This window comes from Scomber japonicus, chromosome 7 (genome assembly GCF_027409825.1).
Source record: "Scomber japonicus isolate fScoJap1 chromosome 7, fScoJap1.pri, whole genome shotgun sequence".
In the NCBI taxonomy this organism is placed as follows: domain Eukaryota; kingdom Metazoa; phylum Chordata; class Actinopteri; order Scombriformes; family Scombridae; genus Scomber; species Scomber japonicus.
In genome coordinates this window covers 9991417-10014632 of record NC_070584.1, presented here as the reverse complement: position 1 = coordinate 10014632, position 23216 = coordinate 9991417, and the positions used below count along the sequence as shown (strand labels likewise).

At 42.4% G+C, this 23216-nt stretch overlaps 1 protein-coding gene across 1 annotated transcript in view; it reads left to right on the top strand.

The window, feature by feature from the left end:
- The first annotated feature begins 10629 nt into the window (after positions 1 to 10629).
- The window catches only part of lnx1 (ligand of numb-protein X 1), a 29086-nt gene continuing 16499 nt past the window's right edge, over positions 10630 to 23216 (top strand). The window contains exon 1 of the mRNA XM_053321793.1: positions 10630 to 11039. Coding sequence (XP_053177768.1) covers positions 10630 to 11039 — 410 coding nt within the window. The remainder of the gene's footprint in view (positions 11040 to 23216) is intronic.

The window sequence follows — 23216 nt, the reverse complement described above, 5'->3', positions numbered from 1 at the left end:
CCTGCTGTCTAGCATCTGTGGCCCTGCTCTAGTTTTCCTTCCTCAAACACACACTTCAGCACACACATACAAATACACACACACACACACACACACACTCACATCCAGGCTTTTTTATTCACTGAGAGGGAGAAAGTATTGAAATGAATGTAAACATTTTAGCAGTGAAGCCTGAGTGAGTGATGGTTAATGTGCATGTGGGGTCCTTTAGATGTCTGTGCTGTCAGTGTGTGTGTCTCAATGGTAAGGTGTAGTTTTGGCAGCCGAGAGATTAAGTGCATTCATCTTCATTTGCTGGCTGCCGTTAGATGTGTTACCTGCTGGAACAGCAATGCTCTGCTTCCCCCCCGAGACTCAGACCACCGATTCGACTCTGAGAACTGAGCCAGACACACCATTCGTTTCCTATCGCTCTCTCTTTCCCTCGCTCTCTCTCCCTCTCTCTCTCTCTCTGCCTTGGTTCATCCGTCTCTTCTTCGCTTCTGATTCTGTATTCTGCCTAGCATCTGTCCCTCATGTCCCACATGTACAAATGTCTCTCTCTTTTGTTACAATCTGGCTTGTTGTCACTGTGACATTTAACGAATAGCATAACAAATAACATTATCCATCCCGTGCACTTTGAATGGTGATATTCACACCAGTGATTACCGCTTAGAGCAGCTGTCAGACACGCATGCATGTTCTGTACACATACACGCATGCAAAACACTTTTCTTTGAGACAAAAGTGAAGCCCCTTTTGACACAAGACTAATGACTTATTGAATATGTCATTATTACTCCATATTATTTTGTCAGAGCAGGGGAAATTAAAATCGACTGCCCTACTTTATCTCTGTGCCTTTTTGTGCAAATGAGACCAGCAGTGATAAAAGAGAAGTGTAACACTTAGATGAAAACGCTCCAAAATTCATCCTTCCTTTTTGATGTCTTGTCTCAGTGTGTGGCTCCAGACTGTGTTAGAGGAGGGTGGGGTTTTGTGTCGGTGGCAGTTGGCCAGTTGTGTCAAAGCAGAGACTAATGGATGAGGTCCTGTCTGATGCATGGCTTTTTTGTGTGTGTATATATGTGAAAGTGAAGCACTTGCGTTTGTACGTGTGGCTCTGGGAGTGATGGAAAGCCACATTCTATTACTGCTGTGAGTGAAGGGCCAGGGAAACAATATCAGACAGGAGCACTTGTGTATTTCAGATGCCACCTTGAATGAGGTAGCTGGAGATTACCAGGAGAAATTGAAAGTGTTTGACTCTGAAAATGTATTCATAAGGGGGGAAAACACAAAGTGAAACAGCACTATTTTTTTTCTGATATTGAATAAAATGAGAGAAGGGCACAACAGAAAAAGGAGAGGAGGAAAAAAAAGGAAAAAGTAGGATGAGAAGTGGTATGAGGGTAAACCAGTAAAAGGAATAATGACTATTGTGTAGCATTAGCCTGCAATTCAGACAGGGTGAAAAGCATGATGGGTGTCTTTCTTTCAGGTTGGTGAGTATTTGCAGAGAATATGACACAAGGACAACAAGTCTCAAAGCATTACCTTTGTTTGTCTACTGTACCAAACCAGTTGGGCAAAACCTGAGCGAGCTGCATCTAAAAATAACTACATTTCATCACAGAGATGCAGAAGGTCTGAACTCAGTGAGATGCTTAATAATGAATCAAGTTTACAAAACCACTGTAGAAGTCTGCTCTAATGCTTAGAACAAGGACATTCTGGTATTTGTTGAATTTGGATTATACTTTTGTTCATTCAGAGGATGAAGATAACTTTCATTGTAAAGATTTGGGAGCTTTCCAGAAAAACACATAGAAGTTGTAGATCGGTTGGCCATGACTCCTTTTACTGAATAGTTTGAGTCAATGAAAAGCTCCATATTGTGGGACTGGTCATCTTATTTTTTCAGCTCGGTATCTTGAAGACATAAATCATCATCTCATGTTTACTGTGGCGTCTCTAACGTGCACAAATTAAGTACATCAAGCTAAACTGAAAGTGAACCACACCCTCATACTAACATAAACACACCAGCACTTACACATGGGGGCAGGTAAGTCTCTCTACTCTGCTATGCATGACATTACAACAGCTACAGGATTTTTTAGAAGACTACTCATTGTTTACTCGATACACAGATAGCATCTTTAGTTTTGGTTGACAGTGCAGGAATTTCCCTTTCATACAGTACTCTCGCAACCTTTCATTTCTTTAACCCTCATATACTGTTCATATTCTGACTCAGAATACAACATGTTTGAATGTGATTATTAATAATGTTTTTGTAGACACAGATCCAATTTGTACATTTGCATATATAAGATGTGTATCGGGTGCACAAAATTTGAAAAAATATATATATCTTTTTTCATATTTGTATATTGTGGGTCACATTTAGGGAGAGGTCAAGCTAAAATAAATGTAAAATTGGGGCAAATTTGACCCTGAACAGAATGTAAGGGTTAATGTTGTAAGTATGGAATAACTCAGAATCCCAAAAAACAAAAAATCCAGTGCTGAATTACTCACTAAAATGCAGACATCACCCATCTTAACGGAGGTAGAAGAGTAAAAAATATAGTATAATAGCTACATTTATACTGAATCATAGTCCAATATGATTGTTGACTGCAGCAAGAACTCAAGGTAGCATTTTATCTAAGTATAGTTAATGAGGGTTGTTTAAAGCTAGATTATTGTCCTTTAATAATAGGCAAAGGAGCTTAAAATCATGTATTGCTTTTTGAATCCGTTAAAAAAACAACCCAAGAAACTTTCTTTTCTCTTGGCTCACAACACACAAACAGATGCATCAACAGCCTCACAGCTGCACCCACACACAGTCAGTGTTGAACAATCACATTAGAAGGACAAAAAGGAGGCCATCTCCGTGGTGATGGTGGAGCCTTCTCGACCGCATCTATTTGATGACCTTCCTTCTGCCATTTGCCTCTTCAGTATTCATGCTACAGGTACGAAGGGCATTTGCATTGGTACCATGAAATATGGATGGTGTGTGCAAGGAAGAAAGATGACCGACCTTTCACTGCTGCATGAGGATGAATAGAGAAAGAAACCAATGAGGGGTATTTCAAGAACTGAGTTATAAGGGAAATATCCTGGCTTTGTATCGCCCACTTTTTCTTTTTTAATGTTCTCATTTGCCATCAGAATTCAAATCATTGCTGTGGACTTAGAGAAAAGTGTGTCAGAGGAATGCTAAACTGAGAAAAGACAGAGGGAGCAGCGAAGTGTGTTTGATGCATGTGTGTGTGTGTGTGTGTGTGGGTGTGTGTACGAGAGAGAGAAATAAGAGAAAAGAGAGAAAGTGTCCTAGAGAGAAGGGGGAGATTGGTTTCACCTGCACCACAGTGTTTGGATAAACTCCAGCAGGAGGGAGCTGAGGACTCAGCAGAAATGAAACAGGATGCAGGTTCAACTCAAAACTTCAAAGAGAACTAAAGAGTTCAAGAAACTCAAAATCTTTTAATCTCTGTAGCAATGCACACCATATAATTTGACAAATAGAAAGTATGTCCAAGCAGTTAGCATATCCTGCTGTATTAGTTGTCAAGAAGAGAAATAAGAAAAGAGACCATGTGGAGAGGAAGTGGGAGAGATGTGACGGCTGTAAAGGTCACCAGGAACTGCTCTACAGTTTTTTTTGTTCATCAATCTTCACTCATTCAGTGAAGTGACTGAGTGTGACGATATACAACTTACAAATACCTCTGAATCTCCAAATCTAAACAAATATAACACAAACAATCCTGTTCCTGTTCCTGTCTACAAATCACTTGCAGGAGAGTTGTGAGTGATATTTGGGCTGAAACTGAAATTTACTTGGAAATGAGGATGGGAAAAACAAAACAACCATGTGTCATGAGTGCCTGGAAAGTACATACAAATTACACAAACATTTCATAAAGTTCCATGACAAGTTTTTCCTGATTCATTCTTAGATAAAAGTCCTGCTTTTGTCATTTAATAATATGTTATGCTGGAGGCTCTGTGGGGCTGTACTTCTGCGTATTTAACTTTGAGCTAAATGCTAACATCAGCATGCTTACAGTGACAATGCTAACTTGCTGATGTTTAGGTATGAAGTTCACAATGTTCCCTATTTTAGTTTAAAGTGTTAGCATGCTAACATTTGCTAATTAGTACTAGACACAATGTACAGCCAAGGCTAATAGGAATCATTTTTGTGTTTATTTGGTCATAAACTTAGATGAAAGTGAAATCCTTCATCTTCTGAGGTCTTTAATATGTTTAATGACAAGTGATCCAATGAGTATTTCAGTCTTACCCAAGGTGGTAGAGCCACGCTGCTATTATGGCTAAAAAAAAGAGGCTACAGTATATATAGTATAATCATACACATTACACCTGATGTTAACTAGGAATTAAAACATATTCAGCTGGCTTCATTTTATTTGATGGATACACTCAGTCATTGATATTCTGTGGCTGAGTAACCACAGTCTTTGTTTATATTGTGCACATTTATATTCTGCACAGACACAGCACAAATAACCGATGCTGACAGAGAAGCAAGAACGGCGGTGTATGATCATATAGATCTGACTCGCACAAAATCGGTACAACTGTAAGTGCTTTGAGAAAATTCTCTACATATTGGATTACTTGTGATTCAGCCCTGCTTGCGTCACAGAGTGACTCATGAAGAACTGTCATTTTGTGTCTGCTGTTGTGTTTGTCTGAAGCACCTGTGGCTCACAGTCACAGGGTTTAAAGAGCTGCGTGAGGTAGGAAAAGCTGAGAGGGAAACCACATCTGAAACCCAGGATAACAACTGTTTTTGTACAAACTCAGAGTCATGCGCACATAAAGAAGCTATTGTCAGAGAGACGCCAAACCACAACAAAAAAGGTCCTATACAAGCAATAAGTACTATACAGTCTGTATTGTACATAGTTTTGAAAACATTTGCTTTACAAGTAGCAGGTAGCATTTCTAAGCCTATGAGACATGTTGTCATTTACTTAGATTATGGGCTTCCTGTTTAAGGCACAGAGTGCTGTCCTTGTGTTTACGTAAATGGTCTGCAGGAAATCAATCCTGTAGATTTATGAAATGTTTTTGTGAGTTATTAAATTGATATTGTGTTATAAAGAAGGTCCTGCTGCTTGTGCACTTTTCAAAGACATTTCCATATTTCATTACAAAAAATAATGTCTTTTTTTGTTATTGGTACACTAGTCTACTGTCCATTCTTTCATTTCCTATGTCCCTTCAGGTTCATAGGAAATTTGAGTTACTCCCAAACTCCCAGAGCAGGTTTGGGAGGTTCTTGTTTACCTTTTCTCTGTCTCCGCCCCTCTGCTCTTCCACTTCCTGATCACCTTGGCCTGTTAGAGGTGAGCAGGTACTGAGCTCACACAGGAACAGTCTTCCTCATTTTGGGCCGAAGAATTCCACCCAGACCAACAGTCGGATAAGATTTCTCCACTGAAGACCGGCAGCCAATCGGCAGGCTTAGTGACTGGGACAAAGTCCTCTTCACTGAGTCATTTAATGCTCCATTCCTTCCCCTCCACCTCCTCTCAGAATGGTCTAATGTTACATCCTGTGTGAGGCTTTACCTGTCCAGGTGAGCTGCACTGCTGAAAGTGAACGTCGCTCATGGAGTGAGTATTATACTACACTTTCTCTACTTCAAGCATAAAATCAAAGGCTTTTATAATATAGGTGTGCTTGTTACTTTTCTGAAATACTTCAATAGTTAAACTTTGACTTTGAAGTTGTAAAACATAGTGCCAGTGTCTGTTGCTGCTCTGTGTCATTTGAGTCCCTGCATGTTTTCACCTAAACTCTACACGTGTGAGACATAGATGTTTAGATTTTTCTGTTACCTGTGTATGTGATTGCTGATCTTAGCGTCTCAGTCGGTGTTCAGTACAGCCTGTGCTGATCCAGTCAGCCATTCTGATATTAGAGACATTTCACAGAGCTTCACATCTGCCTGCAGCTGTTCTCCCAGACTGAGGTGTCAGGCCTGGCTCGGACTCACCGTGAAGATAGCTATGAGCTCAGAGAGCATACGCAAACATACACATGATGTACATAGCCCTGATGCGAGGGTTATCAAAAGGGCAGGAATTATGCTGCTCTGATGCGCCACATCCCATATGTTCACTCTAAATGGAACTAGATGTGCTAGATATGAAAGACTTTTAAAATATTAAGTTGTGGTGTGTTATGTAATGGTATCTGTGTGTCCTGCACTTAATGAGCAAGCGTAAAGTCGAATGAATTATAAAACAAAACGTATTTAACCCTTTAAGATCACATCCACAGCTATAATTTGCACATATTTAATATGACACAAACAAAATACATTTCTTTGTATTCTTATATCATAATTCAATCATGGTTTATTCACATAAAACTAAATATGACATGTGCTTACATAGGCTTGAACCAACCCATTTCAATCAATAGTATGACATCCACCCATCAATCAATCTTCAGTTTGGACATGCCCACTTTTCAACGTTCAAATCAAATCCCTCTCAACTTGAAAATACGTCACAATGCGGAAGTTAGATACTCTCACCTTTAAACCAGATAAAGAAAAGAAAAGAAAAGATAGAAATCACATTTTTGCTGTTTATACGCTACATGCCCACTATTATAACAATAGATTCTTATGATACATGAGCAGGAAAAACTGACTCAATATGAGATTAGAGATACAGTAGAGTGTGCATAGTTGAACACTTTAAGTCATAATTATTCATACAGACATTTCAGCCATTTGTTTGTTCAGTTATCTAAAAATACTGATAGTAGCAACATTCTATTTTTTCCACTCTTAGTTCTTTTTATTTGTCCTTAAGCAGATGTCATCAGAAAGTGAAAAAAAGGCTTACTGGAATCCTTCAGAATTTTCAGAGACATGTCTAGACAAAACAGACTATGTAGGAGTCTGTGTTTGTTACTTAACAGGCTGTCTCATGTTCATTTGAGGGCTCAGGGTCCATGTTTATTGAGTTGCTTGGATAGGCGGGCCACCCTGATAGTCAATACTGTTTTGAGATTCTTTTTTTATGATGAAGAACTGATATGTCTGTGAGCAACTTCTTGTTTCGGCACTCCCTCTCTGAACTGTAATTGTGTTGGTTAGAGTGGAGTTCCCTACCATGACGCTGACATAGCATCGACGCCTTTGATTTAGTTTCTTTTCTACATGACTCACTGAGTAGACAGTGTGAGACCGTACCTGTTACAACTCCAATGACCAGGTGCTTTCCGTGTCACTTAAAATAACACTATGACACAAATTTACACGCATGTCAGCACAGTTCATTGCATTGCAGCACATGAGATGAATCTACCATGATTAACAAAGACGCTATGTAAAAGGATACTGTGTTACATTACATTATATTATATTACATCCAGCATGCTGTTCACACATGCAGCAGTTTATCTGATTTGGTAGTATGAGCCTTTTGCTCTGAGGGTGTGTTTGTTTGATTGATACAGATATGATTTGATTTATCTAGGTGAATGTGAGCAATGGATACGTACATAGAAACAGGCTAGTTCAGTGTGGATGGCGAGAGTGCTGACACAGACACACTTCCCTTGTCGTTTGGGTTGTTTTTCAGAATCAATTATTAAGAAAAGGAGCTGACTTGGCAGGGTCTTATATCATTATTAACTCGTCAAGTCATCTCAGATCACAGGAGAGTAACCTGAGAGTGTATCAACAGTCCTATTTACATATAATGTGCAATGTGTGAGAAAGAAGGTATGGGCTATCTTAAATAAACAAATCTTCTGGCTCTCAATAGCTGAAAAAGGAGAACCTATTGAACCAAGACTTGACATGTCTTTAGTTGAAAAAGAAAGAAAACACATTTATCATGCTGTTGTATTTACAATCTAAGCAGCTTTTCCTTTCACCTTGTGATCAAACGTGAACTGGAGACGTGGAAAGAATAATTACTTTGCAGCCAGAGTAAAAACCTCACATTTCACATTCTAGTTGTATATTTAACTGCAGACATAGTTATTAAAGGATATGGCTGCCATTTTTTTTATATTTCTCTTATGCCCAACAGATCTCACATGCAGAAAGAAACCAACAATGAACTGATCTACTGACAAATATTGTGTGTGTATCCCAAATCTGACATGTCTTACATTTCTCTGTGACGTAGACCTTCATCATTGTCCAAAAAACATAAGAAACGTATCAATGAGCCACACCGTCGCGCTGGGTGACTAGTTCCTGTGCCCCAAAGATTCTGGTTATGGTAGGAGAGTAATAACAGCAATCCTGTCTTTCAGTCTAAGGAGATCATTTTCTTATATGGCAGACACCACTGTGCATGCTATGTTGTAAGTATCTCAAAGAACTTCAGAGTAAAGTGAAGAGGTTATGATAAGTAGCACGACAAGCTTGAAAAGTTCTGTAAACGATACCACGTTCCCGCACATGTGCAGTGGCGTCTGGCTTATATAGAACTATTCCCTTGAGACTGAAAATGTGGCCCATTACTCTTTGGAGCCGTTTCTAAACAAACTATGGTAACCATTGCTGTCGGGGTGATGGAACATGTCACCCAGCGATATGAGTCATTGATGTGTTTTTAATTGTTTTTGGTGGAATAAAATGGATCACAGTACTTCAGTTGGATGAGTTCATTGTTGGTTTGGCTCTGCACATGAGATTTGTAGACAATATGAAAAATATTGAAAATCACAGCCAGCCTTGTCCTTAAATAGAACTTAGAAAATTGTGTTCAGATTCACTGGTATTGAGTGTCATTTCACTTGAAGGATTAGTAATGAGAAAGGGAGCGCTGGTGCTCCTCAGGCACGGGTGTGTTCTCTCAAAGAGCCCTGCAGTAAGAGTGGGTGTGTAGAGGCATGCATACTCATGTGTGCGTGTGTGTGTATCCATGTGCGTGGCTTTGCATGTTGATACATGCATTTGTGTGCAGAGAGCATTGTTACTGTGTGATCTTCATTCCAAACTCAGATTACTATGGTTAAAGTGTTCCTGCCAGTCTGTAAGCGTCTGGGTGCTCAAAGATGTCGTCCATTTTGTATTAGGACACTAAATAGGAGCATATTCCCAACCTCTTGCAATATTCTTATTGTTCATGTGTGTTATTTTTTTCTCTTTGAACACCAAAGTTCCCCAGGAGAGAGAAGAGAACGAATTTTAAGGAGATTATCTTATCCTGTTCAGATCAGGAGCTGCAGAGAATATCAAACCACCTTCATTTTTCATTTTCTTTAACTTTGAATCACTTTTTTTTTTCATTTTCTACTCCTGCTGGCAGGCATTTGCTCTTTCGCTCTCTCTCTCTCTCTCGCTCTCTCTCTTTCTGTCTTTCGATTTCCCTCTGTAGTGATGAAAGTACTCCATAGATCAGGACAGACCTCAGACGCAGCAGGTGCCACAGTGTGTGATGAATCAGCCATGTTACCGCAGCTCGCAGTGAGAAAGTTCATCTTTGTTAAGACTGCTCAGCCTCTACTTATTAGCTGTCCCCTCCCAGACGCTCCAAACACACTGAGCTTTTACGGCTGTCGTAAAACTCATCATGGGCCATTCTCACACTGCTTATAAGGAAATGAAAAGTGGCTGTTTGTTTTGAGAACTCTATTGTTGCACATGTGCCAGGAAGCATTTGTATGTATTAGCATATAAGGATGCACATCAAAGTGGATTGTTTGTTAAACTATTCAGCACAAGAGCGAGGGAACGTGTCCAATTAAAACAGAGCTAGAACTTGGATTACATTTGTATGTTTTAGACTCCAAAGTTCTGTTGTTGTTTTTTTTTTGTTTTTTTTACCAGATTTAGTATACTCATTAGTGACTCAAGTGACTCAATAGTGAGTCCAGAAACAAAACTAGCGGAGCGCCAACAAGATGGCCGTTGCCAAGGTGACGTGTGTCTGACTGAGCCCATCTGTTCGCGTCCATGTGCTCAAGGAGCCTGCCTGTTTTGGGTATGACGTGAACACTGGCACACTCACAGTGTCAAGCACAGTGTAAACCTGTGTGGCAATGAAAAATAAATAAATAAATACAATAAAAAAGGCATTTTGAAATCATGTCACATTCCAAATTGGATTACCTGTGATGTGTTTTTGTCATGCAGTACAGTGAGTGAGTGCTGGAGACTTATCTGTGTACTGTACCTGTTTCTGTGCTTGCTGCTGAGATGAGAGCTAGTGATATTGCTGCATCCAAGAAATCTCAGTATGTCGATATGACTTTCCTGAGCTGGCAGGGGAGGAGGAAGGGGGGGATCAAATAAACTGAGAGGAGAAAAAAAGTTTGTAGGACTGCTGCTGTTGTTCATGTGTGTGTGAAAGAAAAGCAGAGAATCCCAGCATTCTCTCTGTCTCTCTCTCTGCTCCAGAAAAACAGCTTATGAATATTTTCACACCCTGTTTACTTGACATGATAGCCCTGACTGCTGTCTCCCTGTCTTACACTATGTTTCTTCTCCTTACAAAGTTCCCCACAGATGTCTGCTGCTAATAACCTCCTCACTGGATCCACCAACAAGACATCCCAAGCCCTGCTCTCCAGATGAATATCCAGAGAGACAGAGGACAGCTTGAACTCGCCTTGACCATGGCTGAAGCATCAGCACCACCTCTCTCCCCATCAGACTTTGGACTTTTGTCTCCACCTCCTGACCTGTGCACGTCATGTGGCCACAGCCACCCGCTGGAGGAGAACCATGAGTACATTTACAAAGATGAGGTGGACGACGACCTTGTCTGTCACATCTGCCTACAGCCGCTCATCAGACCCCTGGACACACCCTGTGGACATACCTATTGCCAGGAGTGTCTCACCAGCTTCCTTCTGGAGAGTGACTTCTGCCCTGTGTGCCGCACGCCCTTAATGCTGCAGACCTGCAGGAAGCCCAGCCTGCTGGTGCACAAGCTGCTGGACAAGCTGATTGTGGCTTGCCCCTTCACTGACCATTGCACTGAAGTACTGCCCCGTGGTGAAATGGAAGACCACATCAAGAGCAGGTAGGATAGTAGAAGCACAGCCTAGTTCATCCCAACACTGTGTTTACCAGCCTCATGTGGTAAAAGCAAAGTGTATCTTGAGACATTTACAGGCCTTAAAATGTCTATTTAATATTAAAGAAACTAAGATATAAGCAATGGTCTTGATAAATAAGTAAGCATTTTACCACTGATTCTTGCTATCCAGTAACTACAAATCCAGTAACTACTAAACTACAGTGATGCGCTATAAACACTCACTCTAAGATTCCCGCCCTCTTCTGCCCGTTGTCATTAACCCACAGCTTTAGCCCCAAAGGGGAGAGTTCTTCCTCCAAACAGGCTTTCATCTAAACTAGGCCCAACTCCTGTGTTTATATATCATTAAAAGGCAGTACTTTGGTTTCTCTCAGTGTGGGTCTGTTTTCATTAATGCTCATTAACACTCCCCCAGTCCAAAGGCCTCTGACGATAATTAGTGCATCTCACCACACATCACACACACAAGCAGCATATCTGCATTCCCTAGTCATCATACGCTTCATGAAAACGTGTTTTCTTTCTCCATCAAACCTCCTCCCCCCGCCCACACACCCACTCCTATTTCCTCTGCTTCTCTTCTCCTCTTGCACCTTTTCTCCTATTCTATCTTCAATTCAATCCCTTTCTCTACATTGCTCCATTGTTTCTCAGTCTTTTCCTTCATGTAGTGTGAGTGTTATAATGAGGTGTGGAGCTCTGAGGCCTTGTCCCAAAAGGATTCAGCTGCTCTCCCATAGTTAGAAGGTGTTATCTGCAGAGGTGAGAGGCCACGTCCAGAGAGACGGCTCTACACTATGTGCAAGGATGTGAAAAGTGAAATACCCATTTCGACAATTCTCTTCTCTACGGTTCAGCAATTATCGAAACTATTGAAGCAGTGCAGGAAGTTTACCCTTTGTCATACAATTGACGTATGTGTTGAGATTTCATCATGTAATATGTAGAAAGGTCAAGTCACTACATGTGAGCAGATTCTTGAGATGCATGCATTTCTGAAAGATTTGTCATTGCAGAATCTGAGAGTGAGACATTCATTTTTTCTGCTAAACCGAGAGAGTATACATTCCAACTGGGTGCTCCACCTCAAAAAATACAAAACAGCTCAAAAGTTATAAAAGGTGACACACTGTCGAAGCAGTCAGCATCTGTGGAGCTTCATGTTTTAATAAAATATCAATGCTGACACATTTTGGCCATATAAGCCTTCCTCAGAGCATGGGCAGTGTGAACAGAAATACTTAGGCTATGTTCATATAACATGCTGAAGTGGCCTGAATCTGATTTTTTTTTGTGCCTTCTAGTGACTCAGATTTTTTCATGGAAGTGTGAATAAACCAAATCCAATTTTTCATCTCACATCTGGGCCACTTGCATATGTGATCCATATCTGATCCATATCTGATCTATAGCAAAGCGACTGCTGTCAGAACAGTCAGATCATAATTCATGTGCTTTTAGTAACATCTCACTTCTCTGGACGTGTGTCTGTTATCATCATTCAGTGTTGGCACCTCATAGGCTGGTAAAAATAAACATTTCACTTTCTCTTTCACTTGTACTGTCTTCCGACCTCCACAACAAATAATCCTGGACATGTATGCTAACACAGCCATGTCATTCATGTCAATGCTTTGACTGCTGCATATATGACAATATTGATATTCTTGTATGCATGCGTACATATTTCAGTTGCATGACAGTGTATGATCCCATTGGTGTTCACACATGGCACAAACAAACATGAATGTGAACCATCAACACCAAAAGATCTGTTCTGACTAAAAAACTGGAATTGAACATTAAAGCCTTATATGCAAGATAATCAATGTAATGATATATTTGAACAGAAGTGTAGAGCACACTACTCCCAAAGGGGGTGTTAACTCTCAAATAGCCACAAGGGGAAAGTAAAGAGACTGAAATCATTTTGTCTGTTTGTTTATATTTTGTTTGTGGAAGAAGTATTCAGATCATTGACTAGCTTAAAAGTACCAATGCAGCTATGTAAGAAAATATGAATTAAGTAAATGTCCTGCAATGGAAAATTCTACTTAAAGGAGCAGTGTGTAGGCATCTAGCAGTGAGTGTGTAGGTGGCTGCAAAATTCGCAAAAAGCGCAAAAAGCCCTCTCTAGAGTCAGATTTTGGTTTGTCTGTTCTGGGCTACTGTAGAAACATGGAAACACTCAGGTAAAGTACTAGTACCTTAAATTTGTGAGTAGTACCTTAAGTAGTGGCGGTGTGTAGCTCAGTGGGTAGAGCACCCACCCCATGTGTTGAGGCTACAGTCCTCGATGCAGGCGACCCCGGTTTGAATCCCGCACCAAGTGTCATTCCCCCCTCTCTGCCTCCAGTTTCCTGTCTCTCTACTAAACATGTACATTAAAGGCAAAAAGCCCCCAAAAATATACTTTAAATTATATTTAAGTAAAGGACTTAGCAACTTCCCACCATTCTCTACATTAGTATAATGTCAGTTGAGCCTGCTGATTCAGGTTCTCTCAAATACAACGAAAGCTGAAAACAACTAACGTGGAAATCAGGTCAATGATCAACGGTTTCACACACACCATTCTCCCCCTACATATCTGTGGGTGTTTTGGTGCCCGTGATGCTAGAGGACACTGTCCCTGGCTGTACACCAGAATCTGGCAACAGGTCAAGAGTTGTAATGACTGAGACAGCCATGCCATCTGGTCATACTCCTCTAATCATTCATGACCTTTATTGGCCTTTGGATGGGGAAATTGTCATTCTGGACACAACTGGTGCAATCAAGAGTAAAATCCTAACTATTTGATCAGTGGCATTACTTTTTCTTGTTGGCTTTGTGGCTTTGTCCTGTAAGGGCTCACACAGAATTCAGCCAGAGAGAAACTCCACCGCCCCGCTCAGGTAATTTCTCTTCTTTAGCCTGTTCTGCATGTAACTGCATGTGCTGCCAGTAATGCTTAAAACAGGTTTTCACAAGCTTCTCATTCTCATTTTTTTTATATAAGCCAAGTTAATAAACCCAGAGTTCCAAGTGTATATTTTACTGATGTTCTGCCTTGAGCACAATAGAAGATTTTTTTCTTTTTTTTTTCTTGCTTTTTTTGTGAAAATGTACTTGTTTTTAAATATACGTTTTATGCTCACAAAGGAATTCTTCAAAGGTTGTGTGAATATTTAGAAAGGGAATGAGCAATCCTTGTAGTTCGAGTCATTTTTATTTAATTTACATTTTCTTGCTACTTCTTTATGTGACCTTTCTCTGTGCTTCTTTGTAGGAGAGAGACCTTAATTATTAGTCAGATTTAATTTCTAAAGCATTAATGACATTTTTTTTTTCTTCAGCTGATATTACATTCGAATGCAGAGACAGGCCATCAATTTACTGTCAGAACATCTGTCTTTACTAGGCAAAATTTCAAGACTAAAATGTTCCGTAACATTGAAATGAAGCCCACATTTGTTGCTTTGTTTGAGGTTTAATAGCATCATACACGCAGCCAAACAATAACCCTGCATGGAGTTCACATCAGTATGAACAACTGGCTGCCTTGAGTGAGGAATGAAAAGGAATAATGGGGGCCTGAGTATTTGTATTGTGTATGTTATGATCTTGTTTTTGTGAGTGTGAGTTAATGTGGTAGAGTATGAAACGACTCCTGTGGGGCAGACTGGTCTCTGTTCACAAACTGCATCCTGTCACAATCCAATTACATTTCCATTTCCTGCGTGCCCTGTGGTCTTGTTGCTGTGCGTACTGTTCAAATACCGCAGGACAACTTACGCCTCAGTATGCACGCACGCATGCATTATCATACAAACACACACACACACACACATACACAAATTCAGCATGCCTACCTCCATCCATGAAATATTCATTGAGACAGGGTATTTACACTAGTTAAGTGTCTTTCTCTGGGGTAGCAGACAGCTCAGCGCTATGAAAATCGGATAACTGTGAGGGAGGGGAAAAAAAGGTAAGAAGAGTGAAACAAGGGAAGGTAAAGAAGGAGGCGAGTGAGAAGAAGATGATGAAGGTCAGGATAAGGAGATTATTGTATGATGCTGGGAGGGGAAAAAGTGTGATTTCATGACTTGACTGCATCTAGAAAAGAAAGAAAAAGAACAAAAAAAGGAGCAAAAAGAGATTGAGGGTGAGATTTGACAGGTCAGGATGAAAATTGATTAGGAGTGTATCCTTCAGCCACTCTTTTGCTCTGTTGCTCAGTGTTTACTACAGAAAGACACCGAGAGGGATGCAAGTGAGATCAGAGGAGAGATGAAAAAGATAGACGCGCTTGACAGAGAAAAGAAATCTTGTACTCGCCTCCAACAAGCACATTGCGATTTCTGGTTCAAGTATATCTTGCTTTTTGTATTCGCAATCGCATGACACCTTCAAGTCAACACCTATCCAGTCCATCAACACACACCTCTCCCTACAGCCCATTCCCATCTGTAAGTGTTCTCCTAGATCCCTGCGCAACCAGTCGAAATAAGGCGTGATGACAGATGGGTTTAACCTCTGGTATTGTGCATTCCCTGTCCCTCTTTTTTATATTTCCCTCTGAAATTTGAACAAATGCATGAATGAATGTATGAATGAATAAATGAAATGTGTATTTAGACAGTGGTTCAGTTTTAAAGAAATACACATTTTTCATCCCTGTCGTTTTCTTTCATGTCACTCACAGTAACAACCTCCCATCCCTGTGAAGAATATTGATTTGACGGTGTGTTTTGGTCTTTTTTTCCCCCTTTCCACACATGTAGGCAGATTCTTTTGAGTGATCAGACCAATCTGCTGCACAGGGAGCAGTCCATCGTTGGAGAGGAGGGGTGAGGGTTTAGAGGCAACACATTCTCTCCCTCCCCTCTATCCTTCCCTTCACGGGACAACGTATGTGTGTAGGCAGGGGGGGAGGTGAATGCAGAGGTTGTACGTGTGTGCATATGTCTGAGTGTGTACGTGTGTGCGCGCGTGTGGGATGGTGGGAAGGCAGAACCAATCAGAGCAGCACCAGGTACCTCTCCCCCCCTCCTGTTTCAGTTTGGTCTGCTCCATCTCCCCCCTCAGTGGTTTCTGCTGCAGTATAAGTCACAGCCTGCGCTGTTCTCTCTGACATACACACGCGCGCACACACACGCATACGCACACACCGAGAGAGACAAACATGCACACACACGCATACGAGCGCAAATCCTCTTACAACTCGCCACTGCCCAGAGCAGATTAAGGGGCTGCACATCTCAAATTGTATTCCAAATGTGCCACCTTTGCATGGGTCTCCTTTCTCTTCTTCTTGCACTTTCTCCTCTTCCTCCTGTGCCACAACGGGACTTCTCCTCTGCACCTGCTTCTGCTGCTTCTTCCTCCTCCGCTCCGTCTTCAACCTCTGGCAACTGGCCCGTGTGCCTCTGCAGCTGAGATGACCAGGCAGCCAGCCTGAAGGCAGAGGAAGAACCTGCCGAGCTCTCTGAGACAGAGATCTAGACGGGGTGGTGGGGTGGGGGGGGTGGGTTGGAGAAAAAAAAGGAACTGAGAGACGCTGAAAAAAGTAGGAAGTGAAGGATTAATTCTGATCTGAGGGTGCCTCTGGAGAGGGAAGGCAGGCAAGCTATAGGGGGGGTCAGAACGGCCAGGTTTGGAGAATTAGAGGTGGAGGGGGAGGAGGGAGAGGAGGGGGGAATAGAAGACGAGAGAGCTTCAGTGCAGAGGGGAGAGGAAGGGGAAAGAGAGGGGAAAAAGAAGGGGGACAGAGCCGAGCGTTGACCATGAAGGCTCTGTTGCTGCTGGTCCTGCCCTGGCTCAGCCCGGCCAACTACACAGACAATTTGGGCAACCTGCACATCCTCTATTCTGAGCTGTGAGTACAACACTCAAGCCGCCTCCTGCATCCTTTCACCCACATCACCCCATCTCTTCCCTCTCCATCAGCAATCCATGCAGCTGTAAATGTTCGTTCTGTATTTCTGTGACTGACAGCGGGGACTTGTTTGTGTTTTTCATGCAGCACGTTCATGCATATTTGTCTGTAAAGCACCATGTGTACATTGTGTCACTGCAAGAGTTGAAGTGTGCTTCTATGGGATGAAAATGACCAAAGAATTGTTCTCTGATGCTGTGGTCACTGGTTGCTGTGGTAGTGGGATGCAGTAGAGCTATAGCAGGTTGGGCTTTGTGCTGTCCAGGACAGTTTGGATGCTACAGAGCGGCACTGCAGCATGGCATCTCTCTCTCTCTCTCTCTCTCTCTCTCTCTCCCTTTCTGTGAGTGTGTCTGTGACTACTGTATTGATTTTGAGCAAAATGTCAGCATGCATTTGCTCACAGTTGTAGGCTTTAAACCCTGAGTGTATGTGAGTCTCTGTGAGCACACTGATGGATGTGACAACGGTGTGTTTGTGGAAAAAGACTTTCACCTCTGCTTTAAAAATTCATAGCCGGCTACTCTCCTTTTCTGTTCGATATAAATTGAACGGTCTCTATGCACGCAATCTGTATTATCATTAAAGTAAACAAACCCAGCTTCAATACCAAAACAATTACATTAAGTAATATAAAAACACACCTGTTGGCACACATTTCCACAACACTACCTTTTAATTAATATTTCATCAGCAGTTGCTAACATACAGCTCAGATGGGCAGTATGTCAGGTGTTGTTGTTGTGTTGCGATATAGTGGAAACAAACCTCTTATCTGATGTTATATCCATACTGTGTGTCAACAGTACTACTGCAACTAATGATTATATTCATTATCAGCTGTTTTATATAGTATATATTTCAATTTATCAATGAATTCTTTATCCAAAAAAAACAGAATCAGACATAAAAATGGGCATTCTTTTTCAGTTTCACGCAGTTTAAGCTGCTGTCTTCATACAGCTTGTTTTGGCCAACCAACAATCCAAAATGTAACATTCACAGCGATATAAAACAAAGAAAAGCAGAAAATTCCTACATTTGAGAAGCTTGAGCCAGCAAATCTTTGGCGTCTTTGCTAGAAAATGGACTTTGATGAATCGGGAAACGAAACAGCAGACAAAATATGATCTATCATCTCTGTACGCTGCACTATACGTCACGCTGTCTTGGCTCCTCTTCCTCGGATTGTGTTTTCTGCTCCGTATTGGCCCTCAGACTCTCATTGTGTGGGAGTTAATGTTGACTATATTCAGAAGCTCCATGTGAAGCCAGGGCTCTCTGATTCCTGAGCTGGGCTACTGCTCCACTCTCCAGTCTGACGGAAATGTCCCATTATACTGCATGAATACATGGAACAATGGAGCACCTCACAAATCCCCTCATTTCATTGTATGCTCTCTCTCCGCTGAGTGGGGCTTTAGCTCCTGCAGACACCAAGAGCCCGTAGTATTGGGCAGCCATGGATGCCAAAGAGGAGGAAGAGAAAGTGGGGGGAAAAAGAACAGTGACGTACGACAGAATATGTTGGAAGAAGGGTAGCAGAGATGAAATCCTCACTTTGATTCTATGCAGGAAGAATTAGGAGAGGGGAGAAGGAAAGGAGAGATGGAAGTGAAGTGAATGAGCAGTTCAGGGAAGTACAGCAGAGAGGAGAGTGGAGATGAGAGGTGACAGGGGGGTATAAGGTCACTTCCTGTGCTTGCCTTCCATCTGGCCATACATTCAGCTGCCATGGTGATGGCACCCCAGCACGCCCAGTATGTGGGTCATATCTGTGAGCGTGAGTTTTGTAGATAAAATGCTCAAATTTCCATCCGAGTGAGAAATATTGACAGTCAGACGGAGTGAGTGTGTGTGTGTGTGTGTTTGTGTGTGTTTGTGTGTCTCAGCATTTGTGACAGTGAGCTTTTTGCTGATTATGACATGACAGAGGGAGAAACCAGGAGCAGACAAACGTGGACGTGGTGTTTTTCTGCCTGGCTAGAGAGCAGTGGCACACCATTTGTCTTTATCCATACCGTTGACAGGAGCAGCCTCCAGCTCCCCCTGTGTGACCACCGCCTCTGCCTGCTCCCTCTCTCTGCTTGTCCCCCCCCTCCCTCCCTCCTCCACCTCCTCCTCTTTCTTCTCTGATGCCTTTCAATTTCGGTGATTACTACAGTGAGTTTATATTGCGTGGGAAAAATGAGAGTGGCTGCAATCTGTCTTGCTCACACATAAATGCGCGTACACACTCTTGTATACAGACTATATTGGCTATATGCGGGGTGTATATGGAGCTAACAATGCAGCAGGAGAGTAAATGTTTCTCTGTGATGAAATGCTTAATATGGTTACTGCCATTTTACACTGTCAGCACCAGCCAATACAAAGCACACACACATACACACACACACACACACACACACACACACACACACACACACACACACACACACACACACACACACACACACACACAGGAGAGCATGGAGATTGTGGTTATACCTCCTAAGACACATACATACATGCCATTAGACCTTGTTTACCCCCCCCCCCCCCCCCCCCCCCCCCACAGCCCACATGGCCTCTCCTGCTAATCACAGTGCAGTGCTGTAGAGCATTAATGATTAATCTAAGTTCATTTCTGGTTCTGGGCTGAGATGTCTTAAACACTATGATTAGCTTAGCTTCCGTCTTTTCAGCCCTAATCTAGGAGGTGTTTGATCATCAAGAACTGTGCGTGCTCCCAGTGCTCCGGACATCTTCAGCATGGACGCATCCTAACAGGATTAGCCACCCGGCCGCCACGCACTCGCTGGATCTGAACAATACCAGTCATTTATTTATGCCAGTCAAAGTCAAAGGCGGCGCACCATGCCTTGAACTCTCCTGCCTCCTGTCCACTCCAAGTGTGGGGCAGGCTTCACTAATTAGACTTTTGTTTGGATTAAATATTAATCCCTGTTCAGTAGTGAGGCAGCTCTCCTTGTCTCGTTGTATCTAGCAGGCCAGAAACACAGGGAAGGCCAGGGGGAGTGTAGATGAGAGATAAAAAAAATCAGGCTAACAGCCTACTTCCTTACCCTCTGCACAACTTGCACAGCTATGTAAGAGAAGATTATACTGAATCACCTTAATTATTTTCTTGTGGGATTCACAGTATGGAGCACATTCAGTGAATCCACTGTGGGAGCATTTATATGCATGTGTAGACAAAATGTACAAGCAACACAAGTGTTAAGTGTGCACCGCTCACATGAAGTGCAAGACAGGGCAGAGACAAATTGCAGAGGACACACTAATCACAAACAGACAAATGCATAAATCTCTCATTATGTATCACACTTCACGTAAAACAAATAGGCATGGAGCAACATACCAAGACACATATTTGACTATGTACCGTAAAATCAAAGTGTGCGCGACACCTGTGTAAATACACAGTCGCAAAAGAACGGATTAATTATGCATGTATTCATTTATTCATGAACAGAAGTGAGTAGCGGGTCAGAGTGTTTACTTTAGCAGAGCCTTCCTGTCAGATGTCTCTCTGTTCAAGCAGAAATGTGGCAAGGTGAGCAGGTATTAGTGTCATCACGCACGGAAGCTTCAAAGACGGGATTGAGTTTGGTACGTCGTGCTTTACTACGTTAAATTTTTTCTAAACTTAAATGCATAATATTTGTTTTCCGCAATGCGGTGCACTTTCATATCCTAGCTGAATCATTTACATCAAGTGCCCTACTTTCTAAGCTGTGTCACTGCAGATGGGTGTATTGTGAAAATAGGTGTCTGTTAACCTTTGCCTCTGACTGGCTGGTATTAAGGGTCTTTGAGGCTTGTCGTGTTTAACATGGAATATTTTCTACTGTCTCCTGTCTGCGGCAGGCTAATCTGTAGGCGAGGTTCCATATGAACGGCCTTCGGTGCAGGGAGCCAGCGGAGTGTGACTGACAGCAGAGGGGAGAGCAGTGCAGAGTTAATCTCTCACGTGAACAGTGCCCTACTGAGTGCCAGGGCTTTGGGTTGGGCTGACCAGTGCTGGCTGCATTTCAGGCAGTTGTACCATGGCACGTGGAGGTAGAGAACCAGGACACTGCCAAGGGCTAGTGTGGCATAGAGTGAGAAATATAGGCTAAAAGGTGCCAAGAGCAATGTGGGACAGCAGCCTAGTGGGGATTCTCTATGATCATGCACTGTAGTGCGGAGGGGGATTACAGGAGTTGTCTGCACTTCAGTGAGAAATGTACACATAGTATTTCACTGCAGGGCTGGAAACCAGCCACTGGTGAGTTGGACATACAGTACGTCAGGTGCATTAGTAAGCTGCGATCCAGCTCAGCCAGAGAACAGAGAATAAATCAGCTCTAGTACTTCCTGTGCTCTTCCTCCCTGTTGATAGAGTGTGAGATGCCTTCCTGGTTGAAACCAGACACTGACACAATAAATGCTGCATAAATGCCCTCCCAGCCTGATCATGAGGTCACGGCCCGACTGATGATCGTACATATTGATTGGCTGAAAAAGCATGACTCAGAGTTTGGGCTGTGTCTAACAGGCTGACTCGACTGGCACAGCGATGGCTGGGAGGCTGGGAGGCCTAGTCTCTGCACTCGTAAACACACGGATGCAGTGAGCGTGCCAAACCTGCCGAGCCACTGCTCACTGCACAGGAGCACAATGGAAAGTTCAAACACAAAGACAGGATTTATCTGCCGTGTGGGCCGCTCTACACATTTGATTGCTTTACAGCTCTTCAAAGGCAGCAAGAAGTCACACCCAACAGAGCCTCACCTCCTACCTCAATTTAGCAGATCTGTCTTTGGAAACAAGCTTAGACAAAATTCCCTCCCACAGCAGAGACTGTCCCCTCTAGCTGCGGTCTCACCCCCCTCCTCATGCAGCAGATGGGATTACCCCTCACAGCAGGCGGATCCAATCAACACACCAGCGCATCCTCTGATTAACACTCCTCTAGTTCATCATTAACTGGATTACTCTGTCTGTCTTTATGTCGCTCTCCCCTCTCTCTATGTATCTATCTATCATTCTGTCCATTCCATCCCAATCAAACTTTACTTTATGCGTTTGGCAAGTTCCCAAGCGCATGATAAAGGAGCAATTGATATACTAATCTAATCAAGGGAAAAATGTCCATGGCTTTATCAACATAAATTCAATTAATGATCACCACCACCCCCTCCCCACACTGCACCAGCATCCTTGTTTGTCTGCTTTGTGTGAGCATGTGTGCGCATGTGTGTCACAAGCTTACAGCCACAGGTGTTTCCCCAGAGCCCTGTATTTTTTTTCTTTTTTTTTCCAGCGAGTTACTCCTTATTGTGTCTCAGCCAAAAGCTATTATGGTTAGACAGTTTTCTCTCAGGAGGTCCATCTCTTGAATCAGCTGGAGTACATTCTGAATCAAGCCAGGGGCCATAAAACATCCCAGGGAATTTACAGATTGTTTTCTTTGCATTGTTTAACTTTATAGTGAAAGTGACAGGACATGTGGTGGAAAAGGGTATAGAGTTTGTTCCTGGCTTTTCTTCCAATTTGTACCGTATTTTGTTCAGTTCTAAGTCCCCAGTATATTGGTCAAAGAAAAAAAAAAAATGTTTTTAGTTCACAGCATTGCAGAGACATAAATGTTTCCATGCACCAAAATGATCAGAGGCACTAAGAAGTCATTAAATATTGCACCATCTACATTCCTGTATTCATTAGTGCTCCAAGAATAAACTTGCATATTGTATTCAACACATTCTTCAGTGAGAAGAAGAACCTGCAGGCTACATACCTTCTGGCTCACATTGCAACAGCAGATTCTTTCCTTTCTTTCGGTGTCTTACATGGCAGGTGTTGCTGCTATATTTTCTTAAGCATCAGAAAGTTGGCTGCTGGAGTCAGAGCTTGTCAGGAACAACTGCTCACTGCTGCTTTCAGATTAATCAAGCGGTAGGAAGATGAGAATAAAGACAAGTCAGTCATATTGTGGGTATTACACAGGTCAGCTGGAGGTACCCTCACAAACACAGGGTGTCTTTGTGAATAAATAAGGCTTTGAATGCCAAGTCATTTGCGTGGTTGCACTGTGTTACACAGCTGCAGCAGCATGTGAAAATATGCACCGAGACTTAGCCCATTCTTTGTATGCGACTGCCTGACCTGGAATTGTCACCTCACCGCCGAGGTAATTTGCACTGTATGCGGAGTGTGGCACAACACGATTGTCCGTGGCAGTCAGGGAG